General features: G+C 39.6%; 1 protein-coding gene across 1 annotated transcript in view; it reads left to right on the forward strand.

The window, feature by feature from the left end:
- The first annotated feature begins 2044 nt into the window (after positions 1-2044).
- The window catches only part of FRMPD2 (FERM and PDZ domain containing 2), a 38371-nt gene continuing 24685 nt past the window's right edge, over positions 2045-15730 (forward strand). The window contains exons 1-7 of the mRNA XM_009873067.1: positions 2045-2168; positions 4743-4900; positions 5874-5939; positions 6932-7117; positions 7983-8109; positions 9877-10008; positions 13688-13772. Of these exons, the coding sequence (XP_009871369.1) occupies positions 2045-2168; positions 4743-4900; positions 5874-5939; positions 6932-7117; positions 7983-8109; positions 9877-10008; positions 13688-13772 (878 nt within the window). The remainder of the gene's footprint in view (positions 2169-4742; positions 4901-5873; positions 5940-6931; positions 7118-7982; positions 8110-9876; positions 10009-13687; positions 13773-15730) is intronic.

The raw sequence follows: 15730 nt of genomic DNA on the forward strand, positions 1-15730 counted from the left end.
AAAAGGGAAGCAGCTCTGGTGTAACTGCTGATTTCACTTTGGCTCTGTAACACTTGCACTCTGTATAGTTGCTTACTGAGTAACTTAAGCTAGTTAAAAATTTCAGCACTGAAATCACTTAGTATAAGCACTTTTAACTAAAATAGAGGATTTCCTTTCCCCAGTACAGTGTCAAATAAACCAGCACTAAGTACAGGCTGGTAAATTACCCACACAGATTCTAGCTCTGCAGATGTGAATTGATTGCTTAGTCCCAGTACCACAGGGTTAAGTGAAATGCTATCACGGTAATTTATTATTAAGAGAAATGGTGATGGCTTAGATTAAGAAGATTTGTCTGTCTCTTCTAATTAAGGTTAGGTTCTTAAGAAGCTTTACTATCCTTTGAAGCTACAAAGGCTAAAATTAGGACCCTGGTTCTCTTTAAAATGTCACTAGGTTGGTCTATAATCCCATAGTGATTGCAGCAAGGGATTGTTCTTGCAATGTTGTGATTCCTTGTTTGAAGCTAGTGAGCCAGGACAAGCCCCCATGAAACAAATCGGAATAATCTATTAATCAGCAACAAGTTGGTCCTGACATTATAATGCTCTTGCAGTGACCTGTTGAAGACTGCACAATAAATGGGAAGCTAACAAAGAATTAAGACACAACAAATTCTGTTGCAGGATGAGAGCAAATGGTAGCAGTAAGTGGGTGAGGAAATGGTTAGGGTTGAAGATCTATTTTCAGGCTGTAAGCAAAGTAATTTTTTAATAATGTTTATAATCCCACATATGACGATAGCATCCTAGGCTCTAGTGTCTTCACTTGGTGGTCCACAGACAATGCCAAAACCTCAAAGCAACAGATGGATCACTTCCAACTTTTCACATTATGCCCTTATTTACACAACATATGACAAATCTATGGAGCTTACTGCTACAGGATAGTAACAGTAAAAGCATAAACTAAGGTCAAAAATTTTAGTAAATTTTAAGCGCAGATTCAGTTTTCCTTACAGATATGTAGACCTAGAGTAGCTCTGCCTCGTCTAGTAAATTACAGAAATGTAAAACTAGCGAAATGGAAAAGTCAGATGCAGCATTTATGAAGAACAAAGCCTTTGACAATAGTTAGTAAGATAAAACATTCAGAGGAAAAGAAGTCTTTATGCTTCAAGTCACAAGTCAATTTCTAGTTAGCTGGGATTAGGAAAATACTTTTTCAACAGGTAAGGCTTTAAATTATGATTCACTACAGGATGCCTTTCTCTAAATGATCTGATGCTGCACTGCAGCTGAGACAAAGCAGGGGGAGTGTGTGAACCAACATTCTTCTGCATTACACCAGGTCTTGTGTACCTATCAGATAGGACAGCATGACGGGAGCCACTAAATTGCTATTCAGCAGCTCACAGAGGGAATCATCTTGTAGTTTCATTTAGTGAAATAAAGCAAGTTTATATGTGTATTGATGTGGATGAACAGCAAGTTCTGAGTTACAGGTATCTGACTAAGAAAATCTCTTATCAATTAATTCAGTAAGAGTCTACATGCTTTTACTGATCAATGTGCTGAGCAATGAATGAAACTCAATTTTTCTGTTGGACTACATTTATAAACCTTTCATGTTATGGTGCATCTCTTCTGGTTTGCCATTTTCTCATGTCTTAGATTAACTCTGTCACGTTTTTATAGACATCCAAGTAAACAGCAAAATCAATGCCCTACCATTCAGATAACCACTCACAAAGACTGCACAGCACATATTCATGAAGGATATCCTGAATGAAGACTGTTTGTCCCATGGAATCTTCTGATTGGTTCCAAATGATGAGTAAAAGGACTCAAAATGATTACAGGAAGTCAGTTCAGTTCCCTTTATTTACTCTTACTGAGATTAAAATAGAGATGAACGATACCTAATTTATATGACAAAGAAGCAGGGTGGTTGGCAAAATATTTCTTCCAGTGAGAGAAGGGTACAGTTGTCATCGGTATGGTGCTTTGAGCACTTCAGTCTATGTTAGTATGTCCAAAATCTGGTTTCTATTGCAGCAGGCATGAGCAGTTCCTGTGTGACACTGGCCGAGGTCCTATGGGCAAAAGGAAGCCCTTTAGAGGAAGAAGAAATATGGTCACTCTTGTACCTGGCCACAGTGCAGCTTCTGGAAGACCTTAACAAAGGTGAGGTGAAAAGTATCTTCTTATAGTTCTCACTGTTGGAAATTCCTTCTTGAGTTATTTTAGCTTTTTGAGGTGGTTGAGGGGTTTTTGAGACAAAAAGCCCTAATGGCAATGATAGCATATTGCTAATAAAAATGAGAAATCTTTCAGTGCTGCTGGGATTACATGCAGACTGTTCTGCCTACATAAGATATCTTCATACAAATTTTTGCTTTTTTTTCCGAATTACACATCAGATATTAATTCATCTAAAGACAGAAGAGTTCTTCCTGAAGCCTGAATAACACATAAACACAGAAAAAGCAGTGCCAGCTGGGATCGTGTCCTTCATGTACTGACAGAGGAGGACAGGCAAATCCACATGGCTCCTCATTCAGCTAGTAAAAGACTTTTATCTTTGATGATAATAATGTGACTTATCATAATGCCTAGGCAAATCACCGTGATGAATGCTTGCCAAGCAGGCCAGCTGTACAAGAAAGCACAGCTGAGCAACCTGTCACATTTTGAGAACTGTTTATGACAATGTGTATTCCTTTCGAGAGCAGAATGGATGAGATGTATTCTTACCTCGTGAGCATGTAGAAAACACAAAATACTGAAAACAAGTTCTGTGCAACTTCTGCTATAGCTAGAGGGATGAACTTTTATTATCAACTAGTTTTTAATAGACTGGAACACCATAGCAGATTGATGATACTGTTAGTTCTCTATTATCTAGTGGAACAAGAGCATAGAACAGTTCAGACAAGACAGGCACTAGGAACATGCAGAGGAGAGCAGCACGGAGTTGCCCACCTGGAAGCTCAGGTCCATCACAGATCAGTAACTCAGTGCCAGACGCTAAGCTGACACTACACTCTCCTGATCTCTTGACCTTAGGTGCTTTTTATCAGGCTTTTTTAATGCATATTTTAACAAAATCATAGATGTGCAATTCACTTTGAATGTGTATGAAACTGCAGAGTGTTTGCAAAAGATTCATATCCTCATGCTTCCACTCCTGCTTCAGACCACTGGTACCGACCTCAGTGGATCTCCACAATGATACTTTTAAAGAGTGCTCAGCCCTTTACAAGAAGAATCCTGTCCCTTACTGAGACACCTTCAAATAGTTTTCCAGGCAACAGCAAAGGCAAGCTATTGCCTAAGGGACATGGGTGGCAAGGCAGGGCCTGTGCCAGCTAGGGCCCTATCCCCTACTACCCAAATAAAGCAAACAGGGCAGGTCTGGGACTGACAGCTGAGAGTCCAGACCACCTCACAAGTTTGTAGTGACAAGGCAGGTCTGAGGTCAAGTTGGGAAGCCACGTCAGGATCAGGTCTGGTGTGGGCAACCAGGGTCAGACAGCCCAGCGATCACTTGGCAAGTCCACAGTGACAAGGCAAGTCTGAGGTCAGGCTGGGAAGTCAGTCTGTGGGTTGGGATCAGTGAGATCCAAAGTCAGGCAAGGCACAGCTGTGGCTGAGTGGGAGACAGGCATTGCTACACCATACCTCAGGCAGGGACTCAAGGCCCTGGGCTGAGCTTAACTGGCACCTGGCACTATAGGTAAAAGTAGGTCCCAGCTGAGGCCGGCCAGGCCTGTTAGGACCTATTAATGTCCTCAGGACATTATCAGGTTTAGGAGTCTACATTTATTATTTGAAAACACTTCCATTTGAAGTATCCCCTCTCTTTTAACAGAAATGACATGCAGACAGAAAGACTGGATGTGAATAATGCTAGAATATCATGGCTCTTCACATTCCTGGTATAACATGGTCTAAGTTTTAATTCGGATAGTTTTCATATTTACATTCTGGTAGAAAAAATCTCGAAGTTCATGTTAGTTTGAAATGATGCTTCCACTTAAAGAAAAGCTTAGTAGGTTACAGCACTGGGACTTGTTTCCACTGATACCCCAGCTTCTTTTGACTGATACAGTGTAGTCATCAAAGCCGGGCTCTGCATCAATTACTTCATCTGTACAATGAAAATAAAAAGATACTGACTCCTGACATTGACTTTCTGGAAAAGTAACTTGGCTTTTCTTGACACAAAAGACTGAAAGATAGGTTGCTAAAATGCAGAGCTGACTGACTAGAAGCAGCACACAGAACAAAAAAATACCACAGAAAAGAGACTTGTACTATGGTCATGCAACTTAATGGAACCTAAATTAAGGTCCTTTGTAAAGGCCAGCTTCAAAGTATTCATGCTTTGTTAGAAAGAGTATTTTCTGATATTCTCTTGTGCTTTGCATAAAAAGATCTACCGTAAATGTCCAGCTCTCCAGAATCTGCACATGGGATGTAATTCTGCCTTTTTTTAGGCTTCAGAATTCCATTGAAATCAATATATTGTTTATATGTATGAAATGACGTAAGAGAGAAATAAAGTCTTTAACTATCAGCGCATTCCAGCTGACAAAATCAGCCAGGCATAAATGAACACGATTCCACTGCCTTCTGGGTACATCTCCAGGAAGCTTCAGTGATGGGTTTGGCTATGCAGGTGAGATGCCAGCAATATGATTTTCTGGGCGCAGTGATGTGAACACTAAGAACTCCACTATTTTCAACATTTTTCAGATCCTGCCATCTGTGTGATTTGCCCATGGTCGGTACTACTGTCTGCTGAAGGAAATTTGTCCTTCCAAAACAATGCATCTCAGACAGAAGCTGTCCCTTTCAGCGCACCAGAATTGTTCCAAAGGCAAAGTAAAAACCAGCGCACTGGACTAACAAAGGTGAGGTATATTACAAAATAAATCTTGACAGAATCTCACAAAGACAAGCTTGTGGGTTTTAATGAAGCGTACTAGGTATCTACTCTTAAACTCCATTTCTAACAACACTAAGCAAGTTAGTCTACAGTTAAAAAGATTTAAATGTATCTTACAGCTAGTCATTAGATTAGCATGCATGTCCATATCAGACTCAATTCTGAACATCAGTCCTCAAGGTCTGCAGAAATTTATTATGTGTAAAGGCCCACAGAAAGGAACAATAATTCTATGAACATGACGTTTGACTAGATATGGTAAGTGTAATCCCAGAAGCAGCAAGACTGCACTATTGATACAACTAGAGAGTGGAAGCACGCCCAGGATGTCAGAAATATGTTCAGCTTTTTCAACGATTTACTCCTTCTTGCTGCCAAATAAGACTCTCTGGCAAGACAGTAAGATAGAACACTCAGGTACCTAAAAGTTTTAAATATCACTAGGACCATATTAACACATACTTCCCTCAGGCAGAACACAGTAGTTCAGACTCCTACATAATGGATCACTTAGATGCTATGCAGAAGCATGAAGCTTTGGAATAGATGGCCCTAACTCCAGTAATCCTCCTCCTGGACATGACTGCTACTCAGTCCCACATGTAGGGGAGAGCTTTAATCAGCAATGAAAGAGCTTCAGAACTGAGAGAGGAGTTCAAATTTCTTTTTCTGCTCATGAGCTCATTGGCCAGAGGGCAGCCTGGCTCACCACCTCAAGCTGAACAACACTCATTGCACGCTCTCTAGTCGGTAAGCCAAGAGTCACTACTGTATTTATATATGTTTCTTCTAGTCTATTCTTTAAAAAAAAAAAAAAAATTACCAGTTTGGCTTCTGCCATTTTGTGACCAAAGACAGAAAAAGATGGTTTCTCTAGCACAAGATTTTTCTGTACATAATACTGACTTGATAAAGGGTTTATTTTTCTGTTTTGACAGATGTTGGTGTATTCCTTAGGAATGACCCTCTATTGGTCAGCAGACTACCAGGTTCCTCCAAATCAGGTCAGTTACATACATATGTTTGTTTTCTTTTATTCTGTTATATGCTGGTAGGTTCAAAGACCGAAAGGCATAATCTGACATCTCAGTAAGAGGGGCTTTATATTTTGGACCACTAGAAAGCACTGAAAAGCTTGTCCAGGCTTCACCAAAAATACCAGTTCATACAAATCAACGATTTAGTTAGGCCTCATCTTGACTTTGTTTCTTGATAGACTTGATGATCTTAAATGTATATTCCAACCTAAATGATTCGAAGATAGGAAAGACTAAAAGGACTAAAATCATGTTGGCATGATTGTGGGTGCACATTTATGTGCTTTTTTGAGCGGGACGCTGAAATAAAACTAAATAACTCTCTTTATTTCTGAGCACATTCTACCACTGTCTTTGCTAGTTCAAATTTTCCATTTCTTGCTTACCGAGAATCCTTTCAAAGATTTGTGACACACATTTTGCTTAATTTCTATATCCACGCCTTTGATTGCATGTTTTTTGATTTGGACAGCGCAAGCTTTTAGTAGATTTATCCTTCCTTTCAAAGGTATACATGGGCTAATAGAAAAGGCTCTATAAGCTAAATGACTAAAATTTAAGTCTTTGGTGTCTATAGCAACCGTTTTGGCTGGTGTAACTCCTCACCTATTTTGAAGCTAATGCTGCCACATGTCTTACTTGCATGAATCTTCCAGATCCACAATCTAATTAGCAAAGCTATGGGGCAGGCTGAGCTGTTGTCTGTCACGAGGAAGACACTATGTGGGCTGATGACCCTCCTTGTAGCTGCCAGTTCCCTCCTAGACTATCTTGGATCCCATTAGAAGCTCTGTTTAGTGTTGTGATGCTGCCTGTTTGGAAAATTCTCGAAGTCTAAAGGAATTCAGTGCCCATTTCTGCCTCAGGGTAAAAGGCTTTCAGAAATTCCTGGTCCTGGCTTACACAGGATTTCAGAGCACTGGGAGATGTCTTTTAACAGTATCTCCATTTTGACTCAGTCCCTCCAGCTGAGTGACCAACTACACATGCTCTTGCTGACACTATGTGAAGATCTGCCACGTAAAAGACTTTCTCCTGAGTCAATTCTGGAAGCATGTGAGGCACATCAGAAGGAATCGGCTTCCTTACCAGCAAGTGTCTACATAAAGAAAATGGTCCAGTTTGCTGTGGGAAGTGCCAATGAGGTAGGTACTACTCTCATACTCTAATCATCTCCTTTTCTATGGTGAGAGAGGTGAGCAGCAACAAGGGATATAGGTAAGCAATTGCTTGAAATTAATGCTTGTATGAATTAATGAAGTGAAATTTGGTTCTCAGCTTCTAAGCAGACAACTGAGTGGGTGTGTGTACAAGCAGATGAGACAACAAAGCCATCTCTCACACCACTCTCACACTCCTGGGAAATTATACAAATTCAGCTATTGCACTTACAGTATCTTCAATTCTTTGGTTAATTCCAAAGCAATCATAACCTTTACAGAGACTGCATATTGGCCAAAGGAATGGACTTCACACAAGAGAAAAGGTTTCCCCATTGCCACTCTGGTTTCAGATTTTCTTTCTGAAATTCAAAGAAAACACATCTACATCATACTGAGAAATTCATTCATCATCCTTGAGTGAAACTGAACATTTGCCATGCAATCAAGCCTGATCACATGAGTCTTTTTCAAGATGCAAAATATCAACAAACATTTATTATTGACAAGCTGAATGAAACTGGAAGAAAACACACAGCAAATATTTTTTTCTGTTTTCAATCGATATTCATTAACAGTCTGAGATGACCTTTTCCCTTGCGCTCTCTATTACTGTTTCCCACTGTAACAGAGGATGTCGCCTCACAGACACACACACACACACAGAGCCAGCATGAGAACACGAAACCATCGAAATTCAATCCTGCTTTGTGTTAATCTGAGAAAATGAAGTTGCTTATATCAACCAAATCAGCAGTCTCTGACAAGCAGAGGGCAAGGATCACTTCAGTATGAGAGTCTGAAGTCCACATATCATATGACATTGACTTGCAGTACTCATGTCTTCCAGGTAGAGTGGGTAGTCACCGAAGAGAGCACAGCCTCTCAGCTTCACAGAAGTCATGTAATAAGAAAAAGACTGCATGAGAAAATATCGGACACCTCACCATTGTCCTCCCAGATGAATTTTCACCAAGGTAAAAAATCTGAACTATCTAATAAGGATACAGCCAGACTTTTCTGAGCCTTTCTCAACCTAGGTGAATTGTTTAATTTCATGCTGTAGTGATTACACATAGTGTTGGATAAGATATTTATTGCTTTACATACAAATTACTTCATAAGAGAGAGACTCTGAGGCAAGTCAGCTAGATTTCTGTTCCTTATTTCCTCAAAGGACAGTAGTCTGAGGGCTGTGAAGCAATGATAACAAATTAACTTGCACACATTCAACTCTTAAAGCATTTTGCATAAAACTTGTGCATATAAAACCCCACTACTTTCAAAACTGCTTTTGTACTTCGTATACTCCAGTGTATTTTTGAAGGTGAAGTTATCCTGTTGCCATTAAGGAATATATATTCAAACTTCCTATTTAATTGCTCAAGCAAAGATTTGTGGTTTCTTTTTGATTGTAGTTCCATTTTTCTATTCAAAAGACATTTTATAAATTCAGATGTGGATTGCTGGAGTGATACCAAGAAACAAGGCCAAATCCTGCTTACTACATAAATAAAACAGCATATGCTAATTTCACATTTCATTTGACCAAGATCAAGATTTTGTTATCCCTCAAGCTAATTCTCTAACTGCAGCTAAACATGGACTTCAGCTTCAGATAATTCTTTTTTCTAGTCACTATGTGGTATTATTCACTTCAACAGAAATCTAATTCTGAGGAAAGGGGAAGGCTGGCCCAAGCTATGCAGTCCTTTTTTTTTTTTGAATATGCTCAACATTAGGCACATGAATAATCCAATTCCTACTCAGCAAATCACATTAACTTCGGCTAGAATTAAACACACACTTAAATACTTGCAGAACATTTCTATTAACTGTTATTAGTCATAAGAAAAGGAGATAACAGGTCATAAGAGAAGGAGATAATTAAAAACATACAGACAAACCACCTCTTGAATCATATTGGCTCACTCATTCAGAAACTGAACTTATAGATTCACACTTGCATAAGCTGGTGAAAACTACGCTGCTGCCAAAATGGATGGTCCCAACTTCAGCCATCTATTAGCTACAAATTCCCACCATGTCCCTTCTATTGGTTCTAGTCATTATGCATCTGGGGTGATCTCTGTGTTTTCCAGAGATTCAGGTCATCTTGCTTACACTCGCTGAAGGAATTCACTGAATTGGGATGCTGATTACATTGAGAATGTGTAAGCCACACTTCTCAAGGCAGCATTTCATTTAAAAAAAAAAAAAAAAGAATTAACACCTTTAATGATTACGGAAAAGTACAAGAGACAATGCAACCAAAGTAAAGTTAGGGTGTAACAGAAATATGTACTTTTTAATAACTCAGGATCTGCCGACAGCTCTGGTAGTGGATTGTATCTGGGCACTGTCCATCCTGCACACAGAAAGAACACTTTGCAGCTGAAGGTTTTGAGTCTCAGAATACAAGGAAGGAGAACTTTGCAGGTTATCTGCACTTTGCAACCTTTCAGTTAAACGTGTAGAATTGAATTAACACGTTAGATTTGTTTCATTTGGAATGGCTGAGGAGAACTAGAAGAAGTACTTTGGGTCAGAATAAGATTATGAAAGTAATAGAATGAAGTTGGCAAGCTTTCCTTGGTCCTTAAGGAATTTAAGTCAGGGTTAGAAGACAGACAGATGCAGACTGTACAAAAATTAGTCAAGCCAAATGTTATTTATGTTATCATGCAGATACAGTGATTTATAATTAAAGTATGTGATTCACCATATTTCCTTTTTGTTTCCAGACAAAGGGTCCAGATTAATGAATTATAGTCGGTCAACAGAAGATTACAGTCAACTCTCCGTGGACTACAGTGACTCTAATAGTATTTCTGAAAGTACATCTTTGATTCTCTCTAACCGAGGACATGGGAGAGGTAAGATTTTCCTGAAAGATTGTGTTTATGAACTATGAGACTACCTATGTATGGCCAGGTGATAGGTATCCCCATGCATTTGTAGTTATGTGACTAAGGAGGTGTATTTGTGCTGAGCTGCAGAGAAGAAAGATCCTTTTGTATTGGATTCCTTTTCATTTGTGTCCTACTGTAAAGCTATATATTGCCTGGTTACCATGCAGCACCATCACCTCTTTCTTGCTTTACTTCCCTTTTGCCAGTGGGCTTATATTTATTTATATTATTGATATTGATATTTATTTTTAAAGTGCCTATTACCATGTTGGTAAACTTCTTTAGAACCACTCTGATGGCAGAGGTAAAAATAGGAGTCAGCCTGTCAGCCCGCAGCACTTCTCCTTTCAATCAATTTAAAAACAATAGCAAACAAACAAAAAAAGAAAGCTACAAGACTTCGTTGCCAGGCTGCCTGGCTGGTCAGCAGATCACAGGCAAAGCTTGCCAGCACATTTATGGCAACTGAGGTCTTGAAAGAGATGAGAAATGGTGGGGATACCCCACAAATGTATGTGATAGGCAATGTCAAGACTGCAGCACTGAAATCAGTTGAATCTATGAGTAATACCTAAGACTTGAATGGTGGGGATAAATGTTTCTTCAAGCCCATTCAAAATCGAAGTGACTAATTCTGAAATCTAGAGGAAATAAACAACAAAACAAATCTCTGGTTTCTTTTCATTTTTGTCCTAAGGCCATCGTGTATTTCCTGCTCGGCATGTTGGTTTTGTTGTGCTAGGTGCCAGGTTGTAATGCTGCTCTTCTCATTTACTTTTTCTGGAGATACCAGAGTTTGAATTTCAGCTTCACTTTCCATCCTTTTATGGCAGGAACAGCATGAAAGAAACTGTTTGGGAGAGGAATCATTCAGTGAAGACACTGTGGTAGGCATTAGTCAGGGTCCTGCCCAAGCCACTTAAATCACAGTGTAGAGGGACACTATGAAGCAAAGAAGGGAATTCAGCAGAAGCAGAGTACTGCTGTGCATGTGCAACTTCTTTTTAAATTGGAGTCTGAACAAGGGACACCTAGAAAGGACATTGCCACTGCCCAAGAGCGAGAAGTTCCTGTTTCCAAATGTCATCCCAAGTGTCTCCTATAAAAAAAAAAGCTTATTGTGCCAGCTCCCCATTCTCAGACTCCTGCCCATTTCTATTCCCCATTTCGCAGTTACCCTCCCTCCCATTTCCTTTCAACCTTTTTTTTCATGCTGCCTGGGGCACTTCTCCTGAGCTTCCAGACCCAGAGTTAGAAGTTTACTTCTCTACTTCGGGGTTTACTTCCTGCCTCTGTGAGCCTCCACGAGAAATGACGTACTAGGTCCTCTTGTGGCATGGATTCAAATGTGCTCTGTAAGCATGTGTGGGACTTTTATCCCAGAAATTTCTTCCGTAAGGCAATAACCTTAGCATCCACTGTACCAGTTATGATGCAACAAGGTATGCATACCAACTGGTTAGTTCACTAATGCCAGAAATAACAGAAAACTGCTGAGTAGTCCATCCTTGCCTTTTCTCACTGGGGAACATTAATTTGGGTTTATGACACCAGCTGCTGACTGTCCTGAAATTCATAGGAACATATTACCCACACTCTTCCAAATTTGAAAGGTTTAAATTTTACTAGGCAAAACCAAAAAGCATAGAGCATGAACTCAAGTGACTAATTTCCCCAGGAAAGATGGCAAAAAATCTTGGTGCCCACTGCATTATCGCAAGTCTACCAGGAGACAATTTGCAGAGAGAAAGCAAATACAACCCAGACGGAAAAAAAAATTCCACATACATGTAATAGTCTCTCAGCCCCAAGCCCTTAGCCTCAAGGATGAGGAAGGTGCTGCTGTTGATACTTTCCTCCTGAAAGGCACTTTTCTGAAGCTCCAGCATTGCAACCAGTATCAGCAGCAATAAAAACTCAGGACTGCAGCTGCTCCCTGTGTGATGCATATGTGTCAGTCACACACCTAGTGGCACATAGCGAAGGTAAACTTAGGACCCTCTTTTATAAGTCCTTTTTAAAAAAAAGAATTGGTCCTAAACTTGGCAAAGCTCGTTCCAGTGAATCTGTGTGTGTGTCAGTCTCCACTGAAACACAGAATGTGAGACAAAACTCTAAAAATACAGGAGAAAACGCAGAATGTGAGAGCTTGTTTGCTGCAGACATTCTTTCATGACATAATGTATTAGAAAAACGCATTCTTCTCTGAAAAGAAGTAGTACCATCTAGCAGAGCACCATTAACAAGAGAGATCAAGATCTCTATCTAGACTGTACTTTAGAAGCTCATTTAACATGTAATAAATTAATCATCTACAGGATTAACCTCTTGGAGCACCACACGTTACTTAAACATCAGGAACGTGTTGGATTTGAGATCAAAGCATGGCAGTTGGGCTGCTGAAACTAGCCAACTTGTCCTGCTGCCATAACAGCTGAGGCAGAAAAACTAAGGGGAATTTTATATGCTTGTCAAAGTATAAATATACAATTATGTGAAACCTATAGTGTAAGCAGAGAACTTTGCAAGGCTTTCTCATTTAAAAACACATAGTTTCAGAACATAGGACTGAATCTTAATGTTGGTAACTAGCCCTGAGTATTTGGCCTATCTCAAATCTAGCATTTTGTCACTACCATCTGCAGCCTGAAAAAAACATGTTTATGCATATTTTAGCAATGTGACACTATATTTTCTAGTTTTTAAAATTGCAGTTTGTAGCTGGTATTGAAGAATTCAATGTCACGTTTCCACTTCAGAGCGAAGTGTCGGGGTGTAGTTCAGGGATGTTTTATCTGGAGGAAAAGCTGACAAAAATGATTGCTTCCACATAACTCATCATCTCTATTATTCTGCCTATATAATAGTTTTATATACAATTCTTCAAATGAAATCAATGAAATGAACCAAGTGAGGAAAAATTCTACCTTCCCACTCCTTCCCTAAAGGATGCAAAACATCTCTCTGCTAGAAGAAATGTTCATGGAACTACAACTCAAATACATCTTTCTGGGTCTATCTCTAAATTTCAGTGTTTATGTATTTGGACAAAGCATTACCTATCCTTTCTGTAGCAGCAGAGATCACTGAAGGCAAAAAATTATAAAAATCTTATTTGCTAATGACTCACAAACCATCCTATATTCCCACTAGATTTTTATGATGGAAAAATATTCACAATACATTTAATGTAGCAAATAACCAGTGGAATATTTCAGGGATTTTATATCCTACTCTGATTAAGCCAGAGAAGTTTCATGGCTTTTCCCCCCACCCTCTCACTCTGATTTTATGCCTGGAAATGGAAGAACAAAGAATACTAGGGATAATCTCTGAAGAGCATAAGCTGTTTCGTAGGTCATCCTCATACACATGAAAATAACAGTCATTGTACCTGCATAGCTATTTTGCAAACTATATTAACAGGAAGGATTATTAAGAAGTAACAATAACTAGAGAACTGGGAATACTGCTGGTGTACTAGTCACTTAGCCTTATCAAAAAGCCATTTATCATGCCCAAGCAAGAACACAAGGGAGGAAGTAGCCAGTCTAAATATCCTTCCTCTTGTAATTGTCCCAAAATCTGATGCTGAGTGCTGCTACCATTTCTTCAACTGTGAAATTTCCTTTATTCATTTCAGGGAAAGTTCAACAGACACACAGGTCATGGGACCCCACTCTTAGTGGATCAAGGACACAAAGCAGCTACAAGCTCTTCATAAACAGGTAATCAGAACTCATATTCTTAAAAGATGGAAGTTGTTTTATTACCAGGTGAAGCAGCTCCACATAGAGTGTGGAGCGTTATTACTGGGAAGCAGCCCCACAGAGGGTGTGGAACGGGAAAACCTGTTATGCAGGTATAAGCAGTCATTGCTTCCACTGGCAAGGCATTCTGCAGAGTCCATATCTGTCTACATTCAGATTTTGGATCTGGTCTTGCCTCGCTATCACATTAGTGGAGGCCTGATGTGTTCTGGACTGATTATGACAGATTATGTATATGATCTATCATTTGAGAATCACAGAATGTCTTAGGTTGGAAGGGACGTTAGAGATCATCTAACCCAACCCTCTGCCATGGGCAGGCATGCCCTTAACTAGATCAGGTTGCTCGAGGCCCCATCCAACCTGGCCTTGAACATCTCCAGGGAGGGGCCGTCCACAACCTCTCCTGGCAAATTTTCAGTGGATTATTTGCATTTCCATCTCAGTTCTTAGACTGATTTGTCTCACTTGTGTCAGCCATATCTATCCCTGTGCTGCCACTTCAGTGAAGTTACAGGTAACCCAGAGACACAAGCAGTAAAGACCTCTGCTCTGTCGTGAGGATTAGCCTCATTTCAGCTGTGGGGTGTACAGCAGTCTTGTAGACACAGACAATGAAAGCTGAGAATTGCACAACTGATAGTAACTCGTTTTTAAAAGCCAGAGAAACACCACTGCTGCCAAACAAGAGTTTTCCAGACTAGGTGTTAGTATAGTGCAGCTCTACTCAATCATGGCTGTTTCCCAATGAAGAGATGTAAGTACTGTTAGCCTCTAGGAACCACAAAGACCAGAGTCCCATAGTTAAGCACCAGTAAGTAATCCCTCCTGACATCTCATTTAAATTGAGTTCTTGACCCAGTTAACCATGTCATGAGTAATTCAGGACCACAGGAAATGCTCCATTTAGACCAACTCCCAATTAAATGTATCCCAAATAAACAGTTTGAACTTCCTGATAAATCAGCCATGATAATCAGTGATGTGACATACCCTAATACACCTCTAAACCTGCAATAAGAAAGAACTACAAGCAGGCTGCAGGATCGTGGTAGCCTTTGTGAATAGGGAAGCCACTGCCTACTTGTCTACACACACATATATATGTGTTTGTATTCAGACATCTATATGTGCATCACATACCTGGCAATAATATCAGTAATAAAAGATTTATTTACTGAACATTTTGGAGCAATTGCCATGCCTCTCACTACAAACCTGGGTATCGTTTTGATATCCTTGATCTAATATCATGCTGCCAGGAAAATGTTCCCCTCTGCTGAAAAATGAGCTCTCTAGATTTCCAGCAAGCTGGAACTTCAGGGATTGTAAATCCAACTTCTGGTCATAAGCCTCTGCAATTGAATTTCTACCAAGGTCACCATTCTATTGTAAGTACTGTGACAACAGTGGGGTTGAAATAACTAGCTTGGAAAGCACCAATTTCTCATATAGAAGGACAACTAACACAAAACTAAGTGATGGATTTACTGTCTATAAAGCTTACTAATATCATCATGCTCATTTCTGTAAGCAATCCAGCTGACATAATTTACATTTCATAAAGTTAGGCTTGTAAGTATATGCAGAGCTATGGTCTGTATATAAAGAAGATACAGCTGTCAAGTCTGGCATCTCCCACCTCTCAGGACAAGTAACAGAGAGTGTTTTCCAAAGGAAGAGAAAATCTTAATACAGTATCTTGGGTTTTGAGCTAATAGTATTTTTATACCCACAGAAGTCACTTCAGGTCATTTTCAGGAATATTGCTTAGTTAAATGTTGATTTTAATGAGGTTGCATTGAGAGAAACAAAGATATCTAGAAATCTTTATAGAAAGAGGAATGTGAACTAGAACAGAATAGAACAGTTGGGAGAGACCTGCAACAATCAACTAGTCCCACTGCCTGACTACT

Source organism: Apaloderma vittatum, unplaced genomic scaffold (assembly GCF_000703405.1).
Source record: "Apaloderma vittatum isolate BGI_N311 unplaced genomic scaffold, ASM70340v1 scaffold11997, whole genome shotgun sequence".
Lineage (NCBI taxonomy): Eukaryota > Metazoa > Chordata > Aves > Trogoniformes > Trogonidae > Apaloderma > Apaloderma vittatum.